Source organism: Lepus europaeus, chromosome 5, assembly GCF_033115175.1.
Source record: "Lepus europaeus isolate LE1 chromosome 5, mLepTim1.pri, whole genome shotgun sequence".
In the NCBI taxonomy this organism is placed as follows: domain Eukaryota; kingdom Metazoa; phylum Chordata; class Mammalia; order Lagomorpha; family Leporidae; genus Lepus; species Lepus europaeus.
This window is the reverse complement of record NC_084831.1, coordinates 49,900,156-49,922,209: the sequence shown is the minus strand read 5'-3', so window position 1 is coordinate 49,922,209 and position 22,054 is coordinate 49,900,156. Positions and strand designations below refer to the sequence as shown.

The following is a 22,054-nucleotide window of genomic DNA, read 5'->3' as shown; positions in this document are numbered from 1 at the left end:
CTTCCCGGGGTGCTCGTTACCAGGGGACTGGAAGTGGAAGCAGAGCTGGATGTTGAATCCAGGCACTCCACTAGGGCATGCAGGAGAACACCACAGCCTGGTCCCAGGACTTTGTTTTATGTTGCATGTGTAACTCCATGTCACTTAACCAATGAAGAAACTTACTAGCCACTTAGGCACCAATTTTGAAAGTATTGCTAGGCTTAAATTGTTTTATCACTTTTCAGCTTGCTTAGAAAAGAAAAAAACTAGGAAGTGTCTTGTTTCAGTGTCCAAGTATTATATATCAGCTTGGGCTGACTGATTTAAAATGGGTAGTAATTCAGAAAGAGCTAACTTGGAGTTGATGTTTACTTAGAATAATGTTTATTCATGTTATATATTAATAGTGCAAGGCCAAAATGTATACATAAAACATTTTGAATGATTTTCAAATAATTTGATGTTAGATCTATTGCTCACTGAAACTGGTATTTCAGAAGCATCTCTGTAGATAATACTGGATTATCCTAGATTGAGTTAGTTTTACATATTTTTCCCTGAACTTTCATGATGAAGTTCTGAAACATTCAGAAAGGTTGAAAAAAAGAAATGTAAGGAACATATAGGAGGGTACTTCCAGGAATTAAAGGTAAGTTTATTCTGTTGCAAAAAATTATTTTGAAATCCATGCATACAAAGAGTCATCAAAACCCATGAAAAATGAGGTGGGTGTTTGGTGCAGCAGTTAAGATGCCACTTGGCACACCTACATCCCATGTTGGGGTACATAGGTTCAAGTCCTGGCTCTGCTTCTGATTCCAGCTTCTTGTTGATGCACATCCTGAAAGGTAACAGGTGATGGCTCAAATATTAGGTCCCCACCATCCATGTGGGAGACCCAGAGGGAGTACCAGGCTCCTGGCCCCTTTCCTTGTCTAACTCTGGTGTTAGAGGCATTTGGAGAGTGAACCAGCAGATCGGAGATTTTTCTGCCTTTCAAATAATTTTTTTTATTAAACTTTTATTTAATGAATATAAATTTCCAAAGTATAGCTTATGGGTTACAATGGCTTCCCCCCTCCCATAACTTCCCTCCCGCCCGCAACCCTCCCCTTTCCCGCTCCCTTTCCCCTTCCATTCATGTAAAGATTCATTTTCAATTCTCTTTGTATACAAAAAAATTTTTTAAAACCAGAAAAGTTCACAAAAATGCCTACTATGAAAACTGTACATGTATTTCAAGATTTTTTGCACCAAAATATAACTCTTAATTCCAATTTTTTCCATGATTTTTTTTTAACAGGCAGAGTTAGTGAGAGAGAAAGACAGAGAGAAAGGTCTTCCTTCCATTGGTTCACTCCCCAAATGGCCACTACGGCTGGCGCGCTGCACTGATCCGAAGCCAGGAGCCAGGTGCTTCCTCCTGGTCTCCCGTGCGGGTGCAGGGCCCAAGCACTTGGGCCATCCTCCACTGCCTTCCAGAGCCACAGTGGAGAGCTGGACTGGAAGAGGAGCAACCGGACAGAATCCAGCACCCCAGCCGGGACTAGAACCCGAGTGCCGGCGCCGCAGGTGGAGGATAATAGCCTAGTAAGCCGGGGCGCTGGCCTCCATGAATTTTTTGAATTGTCCTTGTATAACCATCACTTAGCTACAACAGTTGTTAATATTTTATAGTATTGGCTTTTTGTCCTTTGTATCTGTGTGTACATGTGTGTTACAATTTGAAACTGTTTCATTTGTCATAGGTACTGGAGCAAGTATCTCAGGAATGGACAGTTGCCTGTATAACCATGTTATCATTTGTCACCTGAGAAAATTAATAATTACGTAAAATAACTTAAAAGCAAATCTACATTCAGATTCAGATAACTTCAGTCTCCACTGGTAGTATCATTTGTCTTCTAAAGCTGTTTTTTTACTTCCAAATTAGGATCCAAAGTTCATTTGTATATTGAATTTGGGTGTTTTTTTTAAATTATCCTTTAAAAAATAGTTTGATGTCTACTTGGCATGCAACAAATAGTACATATTTGAACTTTAGAATGTGAGTTTTGAAATGTCTATACATCTGTGAAAGCAACACCACAATCAAAATGGTGAAATATTTATTACTTCCAACATGGTGATGCCTCCCTCTGCCCCTTTTTACTTACCCATTAACAGGTAATCACTGACCTTTCACTGTAGATTAGTTGAGATTTTCAGCATTCATTTCATAGAGCTAGAGTCGAAATACTGTGCATACTGGCTTTGGGAGTGAACTCTGGCTTCTATCGTTTGCTAGCATATAGAAATACAATTGTTTTAGTATGTTGATCTTATATCCTGCTATCTTACCAAACTCAGTTATTTTATTAGCTTTCTTGGGTATATTCCCTTGGGTTTTCTTTTTTAAATTTTTTGTTTATATAAGGAGAACAAATTTCATATATAAAGATTTAGGAGCATGATGATACTTCGTATCCCCTACCCTCCCACCCACATTACCCGCCTCTGTCTTCCTTCCTTTCTTGTTTTTTTCTTTTTAACAATGGTGTACTTTCAGTTTATTTTATAATAACCCTCCACTAAGTAAAGAATTCAGCAAATAGTAAGAAGAAAACAGCACTGTACTTCAATAGAATAGACAAGAGCGGTAAACAAAAATCTCAAAATGTTAGTTTTGCTCATATACGTTACACTTTTTTGTATTTTATTAGTTACCACAGATCAGGGAAAACATATGGAATTTGTCTTTTTGGGACTGGCTTATTTCACTAAGTATAATGGTTTCCAGTTTTATCTATTTTGTTGCAAAAGACAAGATTTTAATCTTTTTTTATGGCTGAGTAATATTCCATAGTATATATATAATACATTTTCTTTTCCAGCCATCAGTTATTGGACATCTGGGTTGATTCCGTATCTTAGCTCTAGTGAATTGAGCTGCAGTAAACATGGGGGGTATAGATAGCTCTTTCATATGCTGATTTCATTTTGTTTGTGTAAATTCCCAGGAGTGGGATGGCTGGGTCATATGGTAGATGTATTTTCCGCTTTCTGAGGAATCTCCATACTGTCTTCCACAATGGCTGTACTAGTTTACATTCCCAACAACAGTGTATTAGGGTATGTTTTTCCTTACACCCTCTCCAGCATTTATTATTTTTTGATTTCTGTATGATAGCCATTCTAGCTGGAGTGAGGTGAAACTATTGTGGTTATTATTTGCATTTCCTTGATGGCTAGTGATCTTGAACATTTTTTTAATGTGTCTGTTGGCCATTTGAATTTCATCCTTTGAAAAATATCTGTTCAAGTTGTTTGCCCATTTCTTAGCTGGATTGTTTGTTTTGTTCTTGTTGAGTTTCTTGAGCTCTTTATAGATTCTGGATGTTAACCCTTTATCAGTTGCATAGTTTGCAGATATTTTCTCCTATTCTGTCAGTTGCCTCTTTACTTTGTCGAGCGTTTCTTTTGGTGCAGAAACTTCCTAGCTTGATGTAATCCCACCTGTCTGTTTTTGTTTTTATTGCCTGTGCTTCTGGGGTCTTTTCCAAGAACTCTTTGCCTATGCCAATGTCTTACAGGGTTTCTCCATTGTTCTCCTCCAGTAATTTGTTGGTATCAGGTTATAGATGTAGGTCCTTGGTCCATTTTGAGTTGATTTTTGTGAAAGATAGGGGTCTTTTTTCATACTTAATGCATGCAGAGATCCAGTTTTCCCAGCATCATTTGTTGAATAGACTGTCCTTTCTCCAGGGATTGATTTTAGTTGGTTGTAGGTGTGTGGATTGGTTTCTTGGGTTTCTGTTCTGTTCCATTGGTCTACATGTTTATTTTTGTGCCAGTAGCAGGCTGTTTTGATTATAACTGCCCTATAGTATGTCTTGAAATCTGATATTGTGATACCTCTGGCTTTGTTTTGGTTGTGTAAGATTGCTTTAGCTATTTGGAGTTTCTTGTATTCTCATATGAATTTTAGCATTGTTTTTTCTGGATCTGAGAATGTCATTGCTATTTTGATTGGGAATGCATTGAATCTGTAAATGGCTATTTACCTTTTGATGATGTTAATTCTTCCAATCCATGACAGGGAGGATTCTTCCATTTTTTTTCTAGCTTTTTCTATTTCTTCCTTTAATGTTTTGTAATGTTAATTGTAGAGATCTTATTTTATTTATAGCGATCTAAATTTATTCCAAGGTATTTTAATTTTTTTTGTAGCTATTGTGAATGGTACTTATCTTACAAGTTCTTTCTCAGCCATGGCATTGTCTGTGTATACATCAAAACTCTCTTATGAGTTCCAATAGTCTGTTAGTGGAGTCTTTATAGGATCTTGTTATCTGCAAACAGGAATAATTTGACTTCCTCCTTTACAGTTTGTATCCCTTTGATTTTTGTTTCTTGCCTGATGTCTCTGGCTAAAACTTCCAGGACTATGTTGAATAGCAGTGGTGATAGTGGACATCTTTGTCTGATTCTGAATCTTAGTGGAAATGGTTCCAGCTTTCTCCCATTTCATATGATGCTTACTGTGGGTTTGTCATGTTAACTTGGTTGTGGTAAGGAATGTTCCTTCTATACCCAATTTGCTTAAGGTTTTTATCATGAAAGATGTTGTATTTTATCAAATGCTTTCACTGCATCTTTTGAGATGATCATATGGTTTTCTTCAGTTTGTTAATGTGATGTATCACACTGATTGATTTGTGAATGTTGAACCATCCCTGCATGCCTGGGATAAATCTCACTTGTTCCAGGTGAATAATATTTCTGCTGTGTTATTGGACTTGATTAGCTAGCATTTTGTTGAGGATTTTTGCATCTATGTTCATCAGTGATATTGGTCTGTCATTTTCTTTCGTCGTTATCTTTTTCTGGTTTTGGAATTAAGGTGATGCTGGCCTCATAGAAGGAGCTTAGGAGGATTCCCAGCCTTTCAATTGCTTTGAGTAGTATGAGAGGAATTGGAATTAGTTCTTTAAACATTTGGTAGAGTTCAATAGTGAAGCCAACTGGTCCTGGGCTTTTCTTTGTTGGGAGAGTCTTTATTACTGATTCAATCTGTCTTAGTTATTGTTCTATTTAGGTTTTCCATGTCTTCACAACTCAATTTTGGTAGGTTATATTTGTCCAGAAATCTGTTTCTCCTCCTCCTCCTCCTTTATTTATTTATTTATTTGAAAGGCAGAATTACAGAGAGGCAGAGGGAAGGAGAGAAGTCTTCCATGCACAGGTTCACTTCCCAAACGGCTGCCACAGCTGGAGCCAGGCAGATCCAAAGCCAGGAGCCAGGAGCTTCTTTTGGGTTTCCCAAACAGGTGCAAGGGCCCAAAGAGTTAGGCCATCTTCTACTGCTTTCCCAGGACATAGCAAAGAGCTGGATCAGAAGTAGAACAGCTGGGACTCAAACCGGCACCCATATGGGATGCTGGCACTGCAGGCAACAGCCTTACCAGCTGTGCCATAGCGCTGGCCCCCCATTTCTTCTTGACTTTGCAACTTGTTGGCATATAGCTGTTTGTAGTAATTCTTGATGATTCTTTTTATTTCTGTGGATTCTGTTGTTACATCTCCCTTTTCATCTCTTGATTTTATTAATTTGGGTCTTTCACTCCCCCACACTCCCCCATTTTGGTTAGTTGAGGGAATGGCTATCAGTTTTGTTTATTTTTTCAAAAAACCAGCTCTTCATTTCACTAATCTTTTGTATCTTTTTTTAATCTCAGTTTTATTTCTTTTCTAATTTTAGTTCTTTTCTTTCTTTCTATTAATTTTGGGTTTTGTTTGTTGTTTTCTAGGTCCTTGAGGTGCCTTTCCAATTTCTTGATGTAGGCACTAATGCTATAAACTTCCTTTTAACACTGCTTTTGCTGTATCCCATAGGTTTTGATATGTTGTGTTGTCATCTTCACTGATTTCTAGGAGTTTTTTAATTTCCCTTTTGATTTCTTCTATAGCCCACTGCTCATTCAGGAGCCTGTTGTTCAGTATCCATGTGTTTGCATATTTTCTAGTGATTCTTAAGTTGTTAATTTCTAGCTTCATTCTGTTGTGGTTCAGAAGATATACATGGTATGATTTCAGTTGTTTTAAATTTGTTGAGACTTGGTTTATGGCCTAGCATATGGTCTGTCCTAGAGAGAGTTTCAAGCACTGCTGATAATAATGTGTGGGATGAAATGTTCTATAGATATCAACATGTCCATAGTATAGATTACTTTTGTTGTTTCTTTATGGATTTTTTTGTCTAATTAATCTGTCCATTGATGTATGTGGAGTGTTCAAGTCCTCCCATTCTGTTTTATTGGAGTCTGTGTCTCCCTTTAGATCCATTAACATTTGTTTTAAATAGCCAGGTGCCCTGGCATTGGGCATTTGCATTTATTATAGTCACATCTTCTTGATGAATTGATCCCTTAAATCATTACATAATGCCCCCCTCCTTTTGTCTCTTTTAACAGTTTTTGTGTTAAAGTCTATTTCGTCTGATATCAGGATGGCTGTTCCTGTTCTTTTTGCTTTCCATAAGCATGAATGTCTTTTTCTATCACTTAACTTTCAGTCTGTGTGTATGTTTGTTGGTGAGGTGTATTTCTTGCAGGCAGCAAATAGATGTGTCTCATTTTTCAGTCCATTTCAGATAGTCTGTATCTTTTAATTGGAGAGTTGGGCCATTTACATTCAAGGTTATTATTGATAAGTCATGACTTGGCCCTGCCATTTTCCCACAGATATTCCTATTGATTGATTTGGATTTCTTTTGTACTTTTACTAGGAGATTTCCTGCCTTCACATTCTTTCATAAAAATGACTATCTTTCTGTGTTTCTGTGTGTAGCACATCCTTAAGCATCTTTTGTAAGGGTGGATGAATGGTGACAACTTTTTTCAATTTCTATTTGCTCTGGAAGGTCTTTATTTCACCTTCATTCATAGATGAGAGCTTTGCAGAATACAGTATTCTGGGCTGACTTTTTTTTTTCCATTTATGACTTAGACTATACCTCTCCATTTTTCCTAGCCTATAGGGTTTCGGATGAGAAATCACCTGTCAGTCTAATTAGAGAGTCTCTGAAGGTAATCTGGCATTTCACTTGTGTACATTTTAGACTCTTTCCTGTATGATTTACTGTTGAAAGCTTGACTAAATGTGTTGTGGTGAAAATGTTTTCTTGTCATGTCTATTAAGAGTTTTATTTGCTTCCTGTACATGGATATCTGTTTCTTTCTCTAAATTAGAGAAGTTTTCTGTTATTTCACTGAATAGGCCTTCTAATCCATTCTCTCTCCACACCTTCAGGAATTCCTAACACACATATGTTGGGTCTCTTGATAGTATCCCATATATCTGCAACACTGTTTTTAATTTTTCTAATTTCTTCTTTTTCTTCTTCTTCTTCTTTTTTTTTTTTTTTGGTCTGACTGAAAAATTTCCAAAGATTTGTCTTCTAGCTCAGATATTCTTTCTTCTGCCTCACCGAGTTTGTTGTAGAGGCTTTCCACTGCATTTTTTTGTTTGATATATTGAATTCTTCATTTCTAGTATTTCAGCTTGATTTCTTTTTAGAATTTCTATCTCATGAGAAAATTTTTCATCCATGTCATGTGTGGATTTCTTTAACTCATGAATTTGCTTCATAATTGCTTTTGAGTTAATCTTATGGTCATTGTTTTCAGTTCTTTTTTAGGCATTACATCAATCTCTTTGTTTTTACATTCAAAATTGAAGTGTTGTGTTCCTTTGGGGGAGTCATATAGTCTTCCTTGTTCATGTTTCTCTTGTTTCTGTTTATTTTTAGACATTTGTGGAATCACTTGTTGGTTTCTCCTCTGATGGCTTTTATCTTTGAAATATGCCTCTGTGGCTTAGTTTAGCTAGCGTCTGTTCCTTCAGTGAATATTCAGAGGTGTGTGCTGGGTGGGGCCGGGGAGCTCTGGTCAGTGCTTGGGTATGGTACAAGAGTCCAGGTTGTCATCCACGTTGGGTGTGGTAGATCTCCAGTATTGTCAGCAGGGGGAGGGTATGATCACGTCAGCTGGTGTGACTGCTGCCTCACCTTCTCTCTGCCAAGGTGATCAGTGCCCAGGCTGAGCCCAGTGTCTACACACCCCGCCCCCACATTTGCAAGAAGCACACATAAGACATAGGATCTGTGTGATCCTCAGTGGGAGCACAGAACCCACTGCAGAGGCCCATCCCAGGCACTTAGGGAACTCTGAGCCTCTGAAACCAAACATAATGATTGCCCAGATACCCAGCTATATCCCACACCCTGTCGTGTAGTCACAGAATTCCTGTAGTCATAGCACACAGGGCTTTCACAGTCAGGGAGCAGGGGATCCATTCTCAGACCTGCAAGGCTGCTCTGTCCACAGCGAGAGCTGAGGTATTCCCTGAGCCAGGTGTCGGTGTTCTGCCTTGGCAGTTTGAGTACAGGCACCAGTGATATAGAGGGGAAGAGAGAGAAGAGAGAGCCTCACAGGCATAAGTAGGTGCCCTGCCCCTTGCCAACCCTCCCAGCGAGACTCAAAGTGGGAACCATGGATTTATCCCTTAGATGAAACCCCCTAGTCGCATGCACATGAGCCATGGCAGGCTATACCTGCCTTTTTTTTTTTTTTTTTTTTTTTTGACAGGCAGAGTGGATGGTGAGAGTGAGAGACAGAGAGAAAGGTCTTCCTTTTTGCTGTTGGTTCACCCTCCAATGGCCGCTGCGGCCGGCGCCTCGCGCTGATCCGAAGCCAGGAGCCAGGTGCTTCTCCTGGTCTCCCATGCGGGTGCAGGGCCCAAAGTATACCTGCCTTTTAAGATGCTGGCTTCTCTGCTGTTCTCCAGGAGCCCTAGTTGGGAGGTGGGAAGCAGGCAATGTGCCCTTGCTTCCTGGGTTTAGGTGGGTACCCTGCCCCCTGCTAGTGCTGCAGGCTGGAGTCAAAGTCTGTGTGGCCCCAAGGTTCTCCCTCGGGCAATATCACCAGCAACGCTGGCTGCTGCAGTCTCCTCTCATCTCTTTAAGAAGATGGCATCTGCTCCTGATGCTGATTCTGAATCAGGTAGGAGTGGAACACAGGAGCACAGCCCTCTTTTTGCTACCAAGCATGGCACGCTGCAGGAGTGGAGGAGGGAAGAAGCAGGTCGGCAGTTGCTCAGACCCCAGCCAGCTCCCCAGGCTGAAGTAAACGTGGGTGACTGGGATTTCCTCTCAGCCAAACTGCCAGTGGTAGGGCACATGGTGATTTCTTCCTACCTTGTGGTGTGATGGCGGCTGCAGCGGTGTCTCTGTCTTCTCTCCTCTTATCCCACGGAGTCTTCTTGGGTTTTTCAGTTCTTTGCTGGAAATTTCCTCCAGTCAGGCCCCTGGAAACTTAGTTCTCTCTTTGTTCTTTTCATTTCCAGAGCCACTGAAATTAGCCATCTTTGGATTTTCTATGTAGATAAATGACCATGTTATCTAGAAATAAGGACTGTTTAAAAAGTTATATGTTTATTTATTTGAAAGGCAGAGTTTCAGAGAGGGAGACACAGAGAGAGATTTTTCATCTGCTGATTCACTCCTCAAATGGCCCAATGATCAGGGCTGGGCCAGGCCAAAGCCAGGTCTGGCTTCTTCTGGGTCTCCCACGTGGGTGCAGGGACCCAGGGCCATCTGCTGCTTCCCCAGGTGCATTAGCAAGGAGCTGGATGGCAAGTGGAGAAGCTGTGATTTGAACTGGTGCCCATATGGGATGCTGCCTCTCACCTGCTACACCACAGCACCAGCCCCAGAGAGAGATATCTTCCATCCACTATTTCATACTCCCAAAATGGCCACAACAGCAAGGACTGAGCCAGGCAGAAGACAGGAGCCTGAAACTCAATCTGGTCTCCCTTGTGGGTGCAGAGGCCTAGTTACATGGGCCATTCTCCACTGCTTTCTCACATGCATTTGTAGGAAACCTGACTGGAAGTGGAGCAGTAGAAACTGATGCTCATAGGGGATGCTGGCATTGCAGATGGCTTAACCCACTGCATAACACTGGCTCCAGGAGTAAAGATCATTTTACTAGTTTATTTCTAGTCTGGATGCCATTTTTTCCTCTTCTCTTCCCTTGCCCCTTTCTTCTGTCTGGAAATTCCAGTGCATGTTGATAGAGCAGTGGTGGTTAGAGCAGTTATAGCTTATTCCTGACTTGAGAAGGGAGCTACAGTCTTTCACCAGTAAATACAGCTGTTGGCTATACTTTTCTTTTTATGAGGAAGTTTTCTTCTATTCCTAGTTTACTAGGAGGTTTTTTTTTTTTTTTAATATTTATTTGTGTATTTGACAGGCAGAGTTACAGAGAAGCAGAGGCAGAGAGAGACAGAGAGGGGTCTTCCATCTGCTGGTTCGCTTCCCAGTTGGCTGCAATGGCCAGAGCTGTGCTGATCTGAAGCCAGCAGCTAAGAGCTTCTTCTGGGTCTCCCACAAGGGTGCAGGGGCCCAAGGACTTGAGCCATCTTCTACTGCTTTCCCAGGCCATAGTAGAGAGCTGGATCAGAAGTGGAGCAGCCGGGACTCGAACTGGCGCCCATATGGGATGGGATGCTAGCACTGCAGGCGGCGGCTTTACTTGCTACGCTACAGCACGGCCCCCTGTTTTGTTTTTTAATCAGTGGTGAAGATTTGGTTTTATCAAGTATGTTTTTTGTGTCTATTGGGATGATCATGTAGTGTTTCTTTTACAGTTTGTTAATAAGGTGAATTCTGTTGACTTACAAGTGTTGAAAAAATCTTGCATTCCTGGGATGAGCCTCACTTGGTGATGAGGTATTATCCATTTTATATTTTGAGCTAGATTTTCTAAGAATTTGTTAAGAATTTTTGTAGGGGCCGGCGCCATGGCTCACTTGGCTAATCTTCCACCTGGCTCTTGGCTTCGGATCAGTGCAGCGCTGGCTGTAGCGGCCATTTGGGGGGTGAACCAATGGAAGGAAGACCTTTCTCTCTGTCTCTCTCTCTCACTGTCTAACTCTGTCAAAATAAATTAAAAAAAAAAAAAAGAATTTTTGTAGATAGGTTCATGAAGGATATTACATTATAGTTTTCTTGTAATATAATTTTCTGTTCAGTAGTAGGGCAATGCTGGTCTTACTGAATGAGCTGCAAACTATTCTGTCCTGTTTAATTTCCTGAAAGAGTTTCTTAAACATAGAATTATTATTCCCTCTTTAAATGCTTAGTGGAATTCGCCAGGGAATCTATTTGGGCCTAAATCTTTCTTTGTGAGAGGGTTTTTTTTTTTTTTTTTTTTTTAAGCTACAACTTCAATTAAAAGTTGTTATACGGGGAGCCGGATTCTGTCCCGGTTGCCCCTCTTCCAGGCCAGCTCTCAGCTGTGGCCCGGGAGTGCAGTGGAGGATGGCCTAAGTGCTTGGGATCTGCACCCCATGGGAGACCAGGAGAAGCACCTGCCTCCTGCCTTCAGATCAGCGCGGTGCGCTGGCCGCATCACGCTGGCCGTGGCGGCCATTGGAGGGTGAACCAATGGCAAATGGAAGACCTTTCTCTCTGTCTCTCTCTCTCACTGTCCACTCTGCCTGTCAAAAATAAAAAATAAATGAAAGTTGTTATAGGACTCTTCAGATTATTTCTTGAGTTAGCTATAGTAGTTTGTGTTTCAAGGAAGTTATGTTTCATCTAAGAAGTTGAATCTGTGGTTCACTGGGTTAAGCTATCACTTGGGTCTCCTCTGGCATCGCATATCGGGGTGCTGGTTCACGTCCTGGCTATTCGTCTGATCCATCTTCCTGTTCATGCACCTGGGAAGGCAGTGGAAGATAGCCCAAGTATTTGGGACCCTGTCACCCTCATGGGAGACCAGGATGAAGTCCCTGGTTCCTGGCTTCGGTTTGACCGTGACCTGGCTATTGTGGCCATTTGCAGAATGAACCAGCAAATGGAATGTCTCTCTCTCTCTCCCTCTCAAATACATACATACATACATACATACTTGAAGCTTAAAAAAATATGTCAAGTCTGAGATTTTTCTCTTGCTGGTTTTAAGAAATTGTGATGTGCCTAGGACCTGTTTCCTTTGTATTTCTTGTATATGGGCTTCATTAAACTTTTTGGATTTGTGGGTTTATTTATTTATTTATTTATTTTATTTGACAGGTAGAGTTATAGTGAGGGAGACAGAGAGAAAGGTCTTCCTTCCATTGATTCACTCCCCAAATGGCCACTATGACCGGCGCTGTGCCGATCTGAAACCAGGAGCCAGGTACTTCTTCCTGGTCTCCCATGCGGGTGCAGGGGCCCAAACACTTGGGCCATCCTCCACTGCCCTCCCCGGCCACAGCAGAGAGCTGGACTGGAGGAGGAGCAGCTGGGACTAGAACCCAGCACCCATATGGGATGCCGGCACCATAGGCAGAGGATTAACCAAGTGAGCCACGGCGCTGGCCCCAGGTTTTATGACTTTTATCAGGTTTGGAAACATTTGAGCCATTCTTTCTTCAAATACTTTTTTCTGCTACCACTTCTCCCCCTTTTAGGGAACTTTAGTTATAAGGACATTAAAGCTACTTGAAGTTCTGCACTTAATAATACTCTGTGCATTTTTCCAGTCTGTTTCCTTTCAGTATTTCATTTTAGATTGTTCTATTGATAAGTCTTAAAGTTCTGAAGTATATATTTCCACAATATCTGATCTTGTATTTGTTTCATCCAATGCATTTTTAAGTCTCAGACATAATTTTCTTGTTTAGAAAGTTAAATGTAGGTCCTTTTAAGGAAATGTATTTCATGTCTTTACATAACACGATCACATTTTCCTTTAGAATATAGTTATAACAACTACTTTACATCTTTGTCTGTTAATGCTGTCATTTGTGTTATTTAGGCATTAGTTTACATAGATTGGTATCTCTCCCAATTACAGATCATACATCCTACTTTTGGCATGCTTGGTGATTTTAAATTGTAAATTGTACCTTGTTAGCTGCTGGGTATTTTTGTGTTCTTATAACCCCTCTTGGAAAAGAAAGGTCTTGAACTTTTTTTTCTGGGATGAGGTTGTGACTTAGAAATAGTTTGATCTTTTTATGAGTTGCTTTTAATCTTTATGGTTTGTGGCCAGAGCAGCATTCAGTTTTCTCAACAATAAGGGTAAACTCTCCTGAGTCCCCCACCCAGTGCCATAAATTAAAAGTTTTTCCATCTTGATGAATGGGAACAGGCACTACATCTTGCCCTTCTTGAGCCCCACAATCTTTACAGATCGTTCTTTCCCAGATCTGGGGGTTTTCTTACACATAGGCCCTGATGGAACTCAGCTGAACTCGAAGAGGGGGCTTCTCTGTATAGCTCTGGGGCTCTCTCCACAGCTCTGATTTCTCTTTTTATTTATTTATTTGATAGGTAGATCTACAGTCAGAGAGGGGAAGAAACAGAGAGAAAGGTCCTACATTTGCTGCTCCACTCCCCAAATGGCCGCAATGGTCCGAGCTGGGCTGATCCAAAACCAACAGCCAAGAGCTTCCTCCGGTCTCCCACGTGGGTGCAGGGGCCCAAGCATTTGAACCATCTTCCATTGCTTTCCCAGGCCACAGCAGAGAGCAGGCTCAGAAGAGGAACAGCTGGGACATGAACCAGCGCCCATATGGGATGCTGGCCAGCACCGCAGGTGGAAGCTTAGCCTACTGTCTACAGCGCTGGCCCTCTCTGATTTTTCTTGTCTCTGTTTTGTGAGCTCTAGCTCTCTTGGTCTGCTGGCACTCCCAGCATCATCTTTTCAATTCCAGGGACCAGTGAGCTCTGCCTAGATTTCCTTGTCTGTATTGTGACCTGGGCACTCCAGATTATAACCAGGGACAGTTCCCATCACCTAGTTAGTCTTTGCATTGCCTTGTCCAGTGTATTGAAACCATTGTTTTGTATATATATATATGTATATATACATATATATATATATATATACTTTAAGTTGTTTTAGGTGGGAAAGTAAATCTGGTTCCTCTAACTCCATCTTGACTCCAATCAAAAGTCACAGGCTTATATTTGAGAGAAATAAATTTGCAGTAAAATGTATTTTATAAGCTAGATTTTAAGATTTTATTACAGCCTTCTTCCCCTCTACTCCTGCCAACAGTAATAAATTTTACTGTTATTTTTGATATGATCCATTTATTATCCCCCAAATAATTTGCTGTTAAAGTAAAAAAATAGACTCCTGCCCAACTAAAAAGAAAAAAGGAAAAAAATTAAGTTTCTAAAGTATACACTGTACAGTAAATGTAATGTTAAATATACTCATCTGAGTTGCATTGCCGAAAGGCATTGATATAGCCATGGGTAGAAACCTAAGATAATTTACTCTGAGATGTGTTAAAGAAAGAATAGCCAACACCTTTACTTAAATACTACATTTTCAGTTTGGTAAGTAAATACTTTCCATAGATATTCACATTTTATTTTTGTGTTGCAGATAATCAAGCAAAACAAAGATGAGCTTCTTCCATGGACTGCAGTCTGCTACTAGAAATTGTGTTTTCTTTCGATTTAATTCACTGGCCAACTGGAGAAAATGTAACTCACTAGCAGTAACCTTACCAGGCTGTCATCAAGTTCAGTTTCACCACATAGTAAATAAATATCAGAGACTTGCATCAGTAAATCAATGTGATAAGTTGACTTTTGTGCCTGGAAACTTATCTTTTCTTAGGACTTTAAATAACACAAGAACAAGATGCCTCTCTAGTACCAAAAATAAGGAAATTTGGATGGCTGCCCACAAATGTACTGCATGGAATGAGTCCCTTTCAAGACGGGTACTGATGAAAGAAGTTACAGCAGTTCCTGCCCTTTCGGAATTGCATGCTCTCAGCTGTTTCCCACTAAGAGCTGTCAGGACTTTCCACACTTCCGCACAGCTTCAGGCTGCTCCGGTTCCCTTCTTGTTGGTCATTCTTAAGCCAGTGCAGAAGCTCCTCGCAATCATTGTAGGCAGGTAAAATACTTAAAAAAAAAAAAAAAACTAAAAAGCAATTAACTTTTATTAGTTTTTATATTAACATTTGTATTAAATTGTATTGACTTTAAAAAATTAAACTTTTCTATTTGTAAAACTGCAGGGTTTATTTTAAGACTTTTTTTTATTTGTTTGAAAGACAGAGTTACAGAGAGAGGTAGAGACAGAGAGAGAGGTCTTCCATCCGCTGGTTCATTCCTCAGATGGCAGCAACAGCCGGAGCTGCGCCAGTCCTGAGCCAGAAGCCAGGAGCTTCTTCTGGGTCTCCCATGTGCGTGCAGGGGCCCAAGGACTTGGGCCATTTTCTACTGCTTTCCCAGGCCACAGCAGAGAGCTGGATCGGAAGAGGAGCAGTTGGGGCTAGAACCGGCACCCATATGGGATGCCGGCGCTTCAGGCCAGGGCTTTAACCCGCTGTGCCACAGTGCTGGCCCCAAAACTGCAGTTTTGAAGAAACTTTACTAGGCCCACCTCTGCCATATTTAGTTCACTTAATTAAGTTTCTAAATGGTGGACCTTGCCTAATTTTATTGTGTATGATTTATAATCTTGAAACAATTTGCTGTGTATTAATTTATGATTTAAAAATGTGATCTTTTAAAAGTTTCTCTTACATATTATATGAATATTTTTTAAAAGATATTTATGATCACAAGGAAAATCAGGTGTTGCCTGTTGATAAAACTCATGTAGGAGTATGCACTCCTTTTTAATTTGTGGAATCTGAGGTGGCAAATCATTAACCGAGAAACCGAGAAACTTTGTTTTTATAAGACTGGGTTTGCTCTTAGTCAAGTGAACTCTTAAACCATTAATATTTATCAATTTTTGTTCAATTTCTAACATCTTGTTATTTTTCTCTTAGTATTTCTTTATAATAATTCACATTTTTACAACTAAATAGTGTTTTCATTTTCCCCGTGACTTGTTTCATGAAGATTGCAGAAAGCTAATCATTTTGACTTCATGATGTGCCTGAGCACAACATAGGAGCACCACACATTGATAAAATTGGACTGTCCATTGTTTCCGGTGGTGGAGAGTGGGCTCATGCCCTAAAGAATTCTCGACCCTGAAGCTCAAAGCAACAGGGTTCATAAGGGCAAAAAACCACAAGGAGACGAGGAAGAATATATGGTAGTAGGGTGAAGCTGAGCTAAGGCCTATGTGAAACGAATATTACTTACAATCTTGACAGTACCAATTACAATCTTGACATTAGGTATTGACCTAAATCATGTGGGACATAGACAGATTACAATCTTAACATTAGTCCAGGTGCAGCCTATCTGTTTTAAGCTTACGTGATCATGCTAGAGAGTTTCTGTGCTCTGCCAAGTAGGATGCAGCGTACTGTTATTGTCTGAGTTTTAGACCATAGTTAGTTTCAGATCGTAATCTCACAGTGGGGAGTGCTTTCTCAAGGCGGAGTCTCAGGTGCTTTAAAATGAAGTCCCTACTGTCAAGGTGTTCCTTTAATGTAGCTTAAAGTTTGGGTACTATGGAATTCCTCCCAGTCGTCTTACTTCTATGCCAACCAGTCCAATTTGTATTGTATCAAAAAATTGAGAACTTCTTTTTTTTCTTTCTTTAATTATTTGACAAGTAGAGTTCTAGACAGTGAGAGAGAGAGACAGAGAGAAAGGTCTTCCTTCCATTGGTTCACTCCCCAAATGGCTGCTATGGCCGGTGCTGCACCGATCCGAAGCCAGGAACCAGGTGCTTCTTCCTGGTCTCCCATGCGGGTGCAGGGGCCCAAGCACTTGGGCAATCCTCCACTGCCTTCCTGGGCCATAGCAGAGAGCTGGACTGGAAGAGGAGCAACTGGGACTAGAACCTGGCGCCTATATGGGATGCCGGCGTCGCAGGCGGAGGATTAGCCAAGTGAGCCATGGCGCCGGCCCGAGAACTTCTATTCTGTAATTTACTGTGTTCTTTATTATCTGGTGTTGGCACTGAGAAAGCATACAGCTACTATGGCTGTCATATTAAGTACAAACTGATCCTAGGTTCTTGGGCTACTAGCTCTTTCTGTTTCTAAAGTGTTCTCATCCTTTCAAATTATTTTTTAAAGTTCTTTTTTTTAAAGATTTATTTATTTATTGACAGAGTTAGACAGTGAGAGAGAGAGAGACAGAGAGAAAGGTCTTCCTTCCGTTGGTTCACCCCCTAAATGGCCTCCACAGCTGGCGTGCTGCACCAATCTGAAGCCAGGAGCCAGGTGCTTCCTCCTGGTCTCCCATGCAGGTGCAGGGCCCAAGCACTTGAGCCATCCTCCACTGCACTCCCAGGCCACAGCAGAGAGCTGGACTGGAAGAGGAGCAACCGGGACTAGACCTGGAGTACCAGTGCCACAGGCAGAGGATTAGCCTAATGAGCCACGGCGCCGGCCAAGATTTATTTATTTGAGAGGCAGAGTTACAGACAGAGGGAGAGGCAGAGAGAGAGAGGGCCTCCATTCACTGGTTAACTCCAAATGGCCGCAGTGGCCGGAACTGGGCTGATCCAAAGCCAGGAGCCAGGAGCTTATTCCTGGTCTCCTACATGGATTCAGGGGCCCATGCACTTGGGCTATCTTCTGCTGCTTTCCTGGGTGCATTAGCAGGGAGCAGGAACAGAAATAGAACAGCCGGGACTCAACCTGGTGCCCATATGGGATGCCAACTCTGCAGGTGGATGCTTAACTTACTACACCACAGCACTGGCTCCAAATTATTTTTAACTCTCTGGTTACTCTTTCAGCCACCTAAAGTTTCCTTTTAGTGTGTGTTTTGCCTATATTTTAAACAAATAAATTTTGAATAGGGAAGAACTGTACTTCATACTTTGGCTTATTTTCCTTCTGGTTCAAACACTGTCAAAAGCATTTCAGGTATGTTACCTAACAAAATTATTTAACAAAATTACAATAACTTTAGGGAGTTTTTATTTTTGAATTTTTATTTAATTGTTTTTATTTGGAAGGCATGGGCGGGGGACACAAACACACATACACACACAGAGAAAGAGAGAGATTGCGAGAGATCTTCCATCTGCTGGTTCATTCCCCAAATGCCTGCAACACTCATGGCTGGGTCAGGCTGCAGCCCGGAGGCTGAAACTCAGTCTGGGTGTCCGATGTGGGTGGCAGGGACCCAAGTCCTTGAGCCATCATCTGCTGCCTCCCAGGGTGCACACTATCAGGAATCTGGACCAGAAGCAGAAGAACTGGAACTCAAATACAGGATGCAGGCATCCCAGGTGGCAACTTACCTGCTGCGCAAAATGTCCACCCCAGGATGTTATTTTGTAAAAGCGCTTTTGTCAGGAGAATGATGTATGTATGCTATTTTTTTTTTGTTGTTGTGGATTTATAGATGAACTCACATGGAAAAATTTTGCCCCAGTATTGAAAACATTGCTTGTTAAAATGTTTTTGAAGGCTGCTAAGCAGTAGAATGTTGTTACATGGTGAAATTGGACCTCCTCAGATGTTAGCTATAAAATCTTTTGTTTGCTGATTTTCAGTGCTTAAGATCTTACTGCCTTTTCCTTAGTCATGTGCTAGAGGGTCTTTAAGAAATAAAAGTGTTATAGTTAAAAAAGTACTTTGCATGTGGCAAATAGTCAATAAATGTTTTATTTTCAATAAATGTTAATTAGTGGTGGTTGTAGTAAAATAATTTGTTATTTAGCATTTATCCTTAAAATAGCTAAAGAAGAAAATCCAAATGAACATTAGAATTTTTGATTATAGTAGTATAATTGATTACTCTTTCATAATTTAGCTGATTTTGTAAGCATCATAAAAATTCAAGTGTTTGATAACATGAAATTCTAGCATATGCGTTTAAGTTTAATGCTTGTGGACATGCTTATCAGAGTTTCTTTTTTTTTTTTCTTTTTGCTCTAGGGGCATAAGGAAATGGTGGCAGGCACTTCCTCCTAACAAGAAGGAAGTATTTAAAGAAAGTGTAAGGAAGAATAAATGGAATTTATTCCTTGGTTTGAGTGGTTTTGGATTGTTATTCATAGTGTTTTATTTTACTCACCTGGAAGTGAGTCCAGTCACAGGAAGGAGCAAGCTACTGTTACTGGGGAAAGAGCATTTCAGACTTTTGTCAGAACTGGAATATGAAGCAGTAAGTTAAAAGAATTGTTTTAAATCAGATTGCTTAATGTAACACTCAAAATAGCAGAGTTTCTTAAATATGAAAGATGCACTGCTTTTCAGTTTTAGAAATTAGCGTTTTTTCCCCAGAAGATCTCAAAGCTTTTACACCTGGTATTCCCACTGCCTACATTGCTTTTCTTCTCATTCATGCAGCTAACTCCTGCTCAGCACGTGTCATCTCTCTCTCTTTTTTTTTTTTAAGATTTATTTTATTTATTTGAAAGACAGAGTTACAGAGAGAGGTAGAGACAGAGAGAGAGGTCTTCCATCCACTGGTTCATTCCCCAGATAGCCGCAATGGCCAGAGCTGCACCGATCCGAAGCCAGGAGTTTCCTCCAGGTCTCCCACGTGGGTGCAGGGGCCCAAGCATTTGGGCCATCTTCTGCTGCCTTCCCAGGCCATAGCAGAGAGCTGGATCGGAAGAGGAGCAACCAGGACTAGAACCAGCGCCCATATGGGATGCCGGTGCTTCAGGCCAGGGCTTTAACCCGCTGTGCCACAGCGCCGGCTCCATAGCACATGTCATTTTAAATGTCACTTTCTCAGGGAAGCCTTTATGATTCTCCAGAATGGGTTAGATGGGGTGACTAGATTATGTGCTGGGAGTAGTCTTCATTCAGACTCATTTGTATTTGTGCCTACTGCTTGACAGTATTAGGCTTAGGTCTCCTACTTTTTTATTTCCATATACTGTACTTTTCCTTCAAGATGCTTACATGAAGGTACACAATAATTATTTTTATATTCTCTATTTGCTGGTCTTTCTTAGACCAAGTTCCATGGGCCAGGGATCTTGTTTTTTTTTTTTTTTTTCTTCTTAAGTACTAGTGAAATGTGCAAAGTAGTGCTTAGTGTATGTTTATTGAATAGATAAATCTGTAGCCAATTTTATATCAGGAAAGTCAGAATAAGACAGCCTTTTTCCAAACATCAATTTTGGCAATTTATTATCTGTCTTTTGTTTTAAATTTCTTATTTATTTCAGATGCAGAAAAAACAGCGAGGGAGCAAGTGAGTGAGCTAGCTAGCTCATCTATGGGCCCTAAAATGGCTGGGGATGGGCTGGGTCCAAAGGCAAGAGCCAGGAACATAATCCAGGTCTCCCACATGAGTGGCAGGAACCCAATTACCTGAGCCATCATTGTCAGGATCTGCATTACAGGAAACGAGTCAGGAACTGAAGCTGTGGATAAAACCTAGCTACTCTGATGTGCTATGTGGGCCTCTTAACCACAAGGTTAAATAGCCTGCCCCTATTATATTTTTTGAATGCAAAATAAAGTTGGAATTCAGAAGTCTTAATTCCTTGGAAAGTATGGTAATTCAAGTAGTTAAATATTTTATATCGTTGTGAGTTCCTCGAGGCCCAAGCTCATCCTTTGTCTCCAGTGCACAGTACACACTGTAGTTTTGCATTGATGCCTCTCAGCCTTACTTGACAGTTTTGGCGTGATTAAATCTTTCTTTTTATTCTAAATGAACTTCTGAGTTTACCAATGGAAAGTTACCTTTAATAAAAAATAATAATGATTTTTCAGTATAAAATTTTTTCTTAATCAAGGTAAGACCAATCTCTTACATTACAGTATATGCAGAGAGTTTTATCTGAGAATGTTGTCTGGCCAAAGACAAGTTTGTGGAAAATGTTGCAGAATGATTGAGGCAGGCCTAGTATTAAATTAGTGCATTTTCTACCATTCATATTGCTAAAAAAATTTCTAAAATATGTGTACATATGTATGCAAATACATGTAAATATTCACATAGGTACAGTTTTTTCTTATTGAGCTAATATGTAATACCTGCTTGATAGAAAAATTCAAACACATCAAGATATTATGAAGTTCTATTATTGTATATATTTTTTGTTTTATCTACTTCAGAAGGATTTTTGTTGGTTTCAGGCATTTTCATTGGTGAGATATGCTTTAAAAAATCTGAATTGGTAGAAATTTAATTTGTATTTTATAAGGTCATGTATTTAATGCTTTCAAGGAAGAAGGTTACCAACTTGTTGATTCACGTGTGAGAGAAGTTATGCATTTTATGGAAATTGATGTTTTCAGAACACCTTTACTTTTCTCAGTACACTTGAAAGGAACTCCCCTAAATATAGCTTTAGAAAAAGTGTCTTCAAATGGTGGCTAGTTTTAATCAGCATCACATAGAGAAGATGATATGCCCGTTAGTTCCAATATTTCAGTAATTTCCTTTCAATCTGAGTGAATAAAACACATTAAATTAATGAGATACTGTCTTTTTTGAGTAGAAATTTAACTTCCTTATTAAATATAGAGTGGTTTTCTATTTGGTGAGTTATGAAAGTAATTGTCTTTTGTATTTTACTTTCTTATGTGAAATTTTTGTTCTCTAGGTAGTGTTTTATTTTTTAAAATACTAAGGGCAATAGAAATAATCTTTAAGTATTTTACTCATTTCTTGGTTAATAGAACAGAGTAATGAAATTTTTATTTCAACACATTTTTATGAAAAATCTTAGTGTTAGAATTTATTCCTGTGTGAGAAACCACATGACTATGCATGAATAATTCAAATTTGAGAAATTTGAGTGTTTAATATATGCAGATTTTTACATAATTAAAAATTAAAATATTCAGCACTAAGTAGCCATATAACTCTCCATGAAGCAGTATAAACATTTTCTCAGGGTAAAACTCATTTAAGATAATGAATACTTTCTAATCTTTCAGTGGATGGAAGAGTTTAAAAATGATATGCTGCCTGAGAAGGATGCCCGGTACCTGACTGTTAAAGAAGTGGTTTGTCATCTAATTGAATGCAATAAGGACATCCCAGGGATCTCTGAGATCAATTGGATTATTCATGTGGTTGATTCCCCAGATATAAATGCCTTTGTGCTTCCAGTAAGTGAATGTTCTCAAAAACATTTTTATTGTTAAATTTAATGACCCTATTTTTTTT

At 40.0% G+C, this 22,054-nt stretch overlaps 1 protein-coding gene across 12 annotated transcripts in view; it reads left to right on the top strand.

Moving 5' to 3' along the window:
* The window catches only part of OMA1 (OMA1 zinc metallopeptidase), a 79,818-nt gene that overhangs the window by 5,764 nt on the left and 52,000 nt on the right, over positions 1-22,054 (top strand). For 5 of the 12 annotated variants that reach the window (XM_062191413.1, XM_062191415.1, XM_062191422.1 and 2 more), the window contains 3 exons: positions 14,415-14,936; positions 18,850-19,078; positions 21,823-21,996. In XM_062191413.1, the coding sequence (XP_062047397.1) occupies positions 14,434-14,936; positions 18,850-19,078; positions 21,823-21,996 (906 nt within the window). In that variant the 5' untranslated portion in view covers positions 14,415-14,433. Of the gene's footprint in view, positions 1-1,285; positions 1,573-1,730; positions 1,870-14,414; positions 14,937-18,849; positions 19,079-21,822; positions 21,997-22,054 lie in introns of those variants that run through there. The other 7 variants (XM_062191412.1, XM_062191418.1, XM_062191416.1 and 4 more) reach the window with 5 other exon arrangements.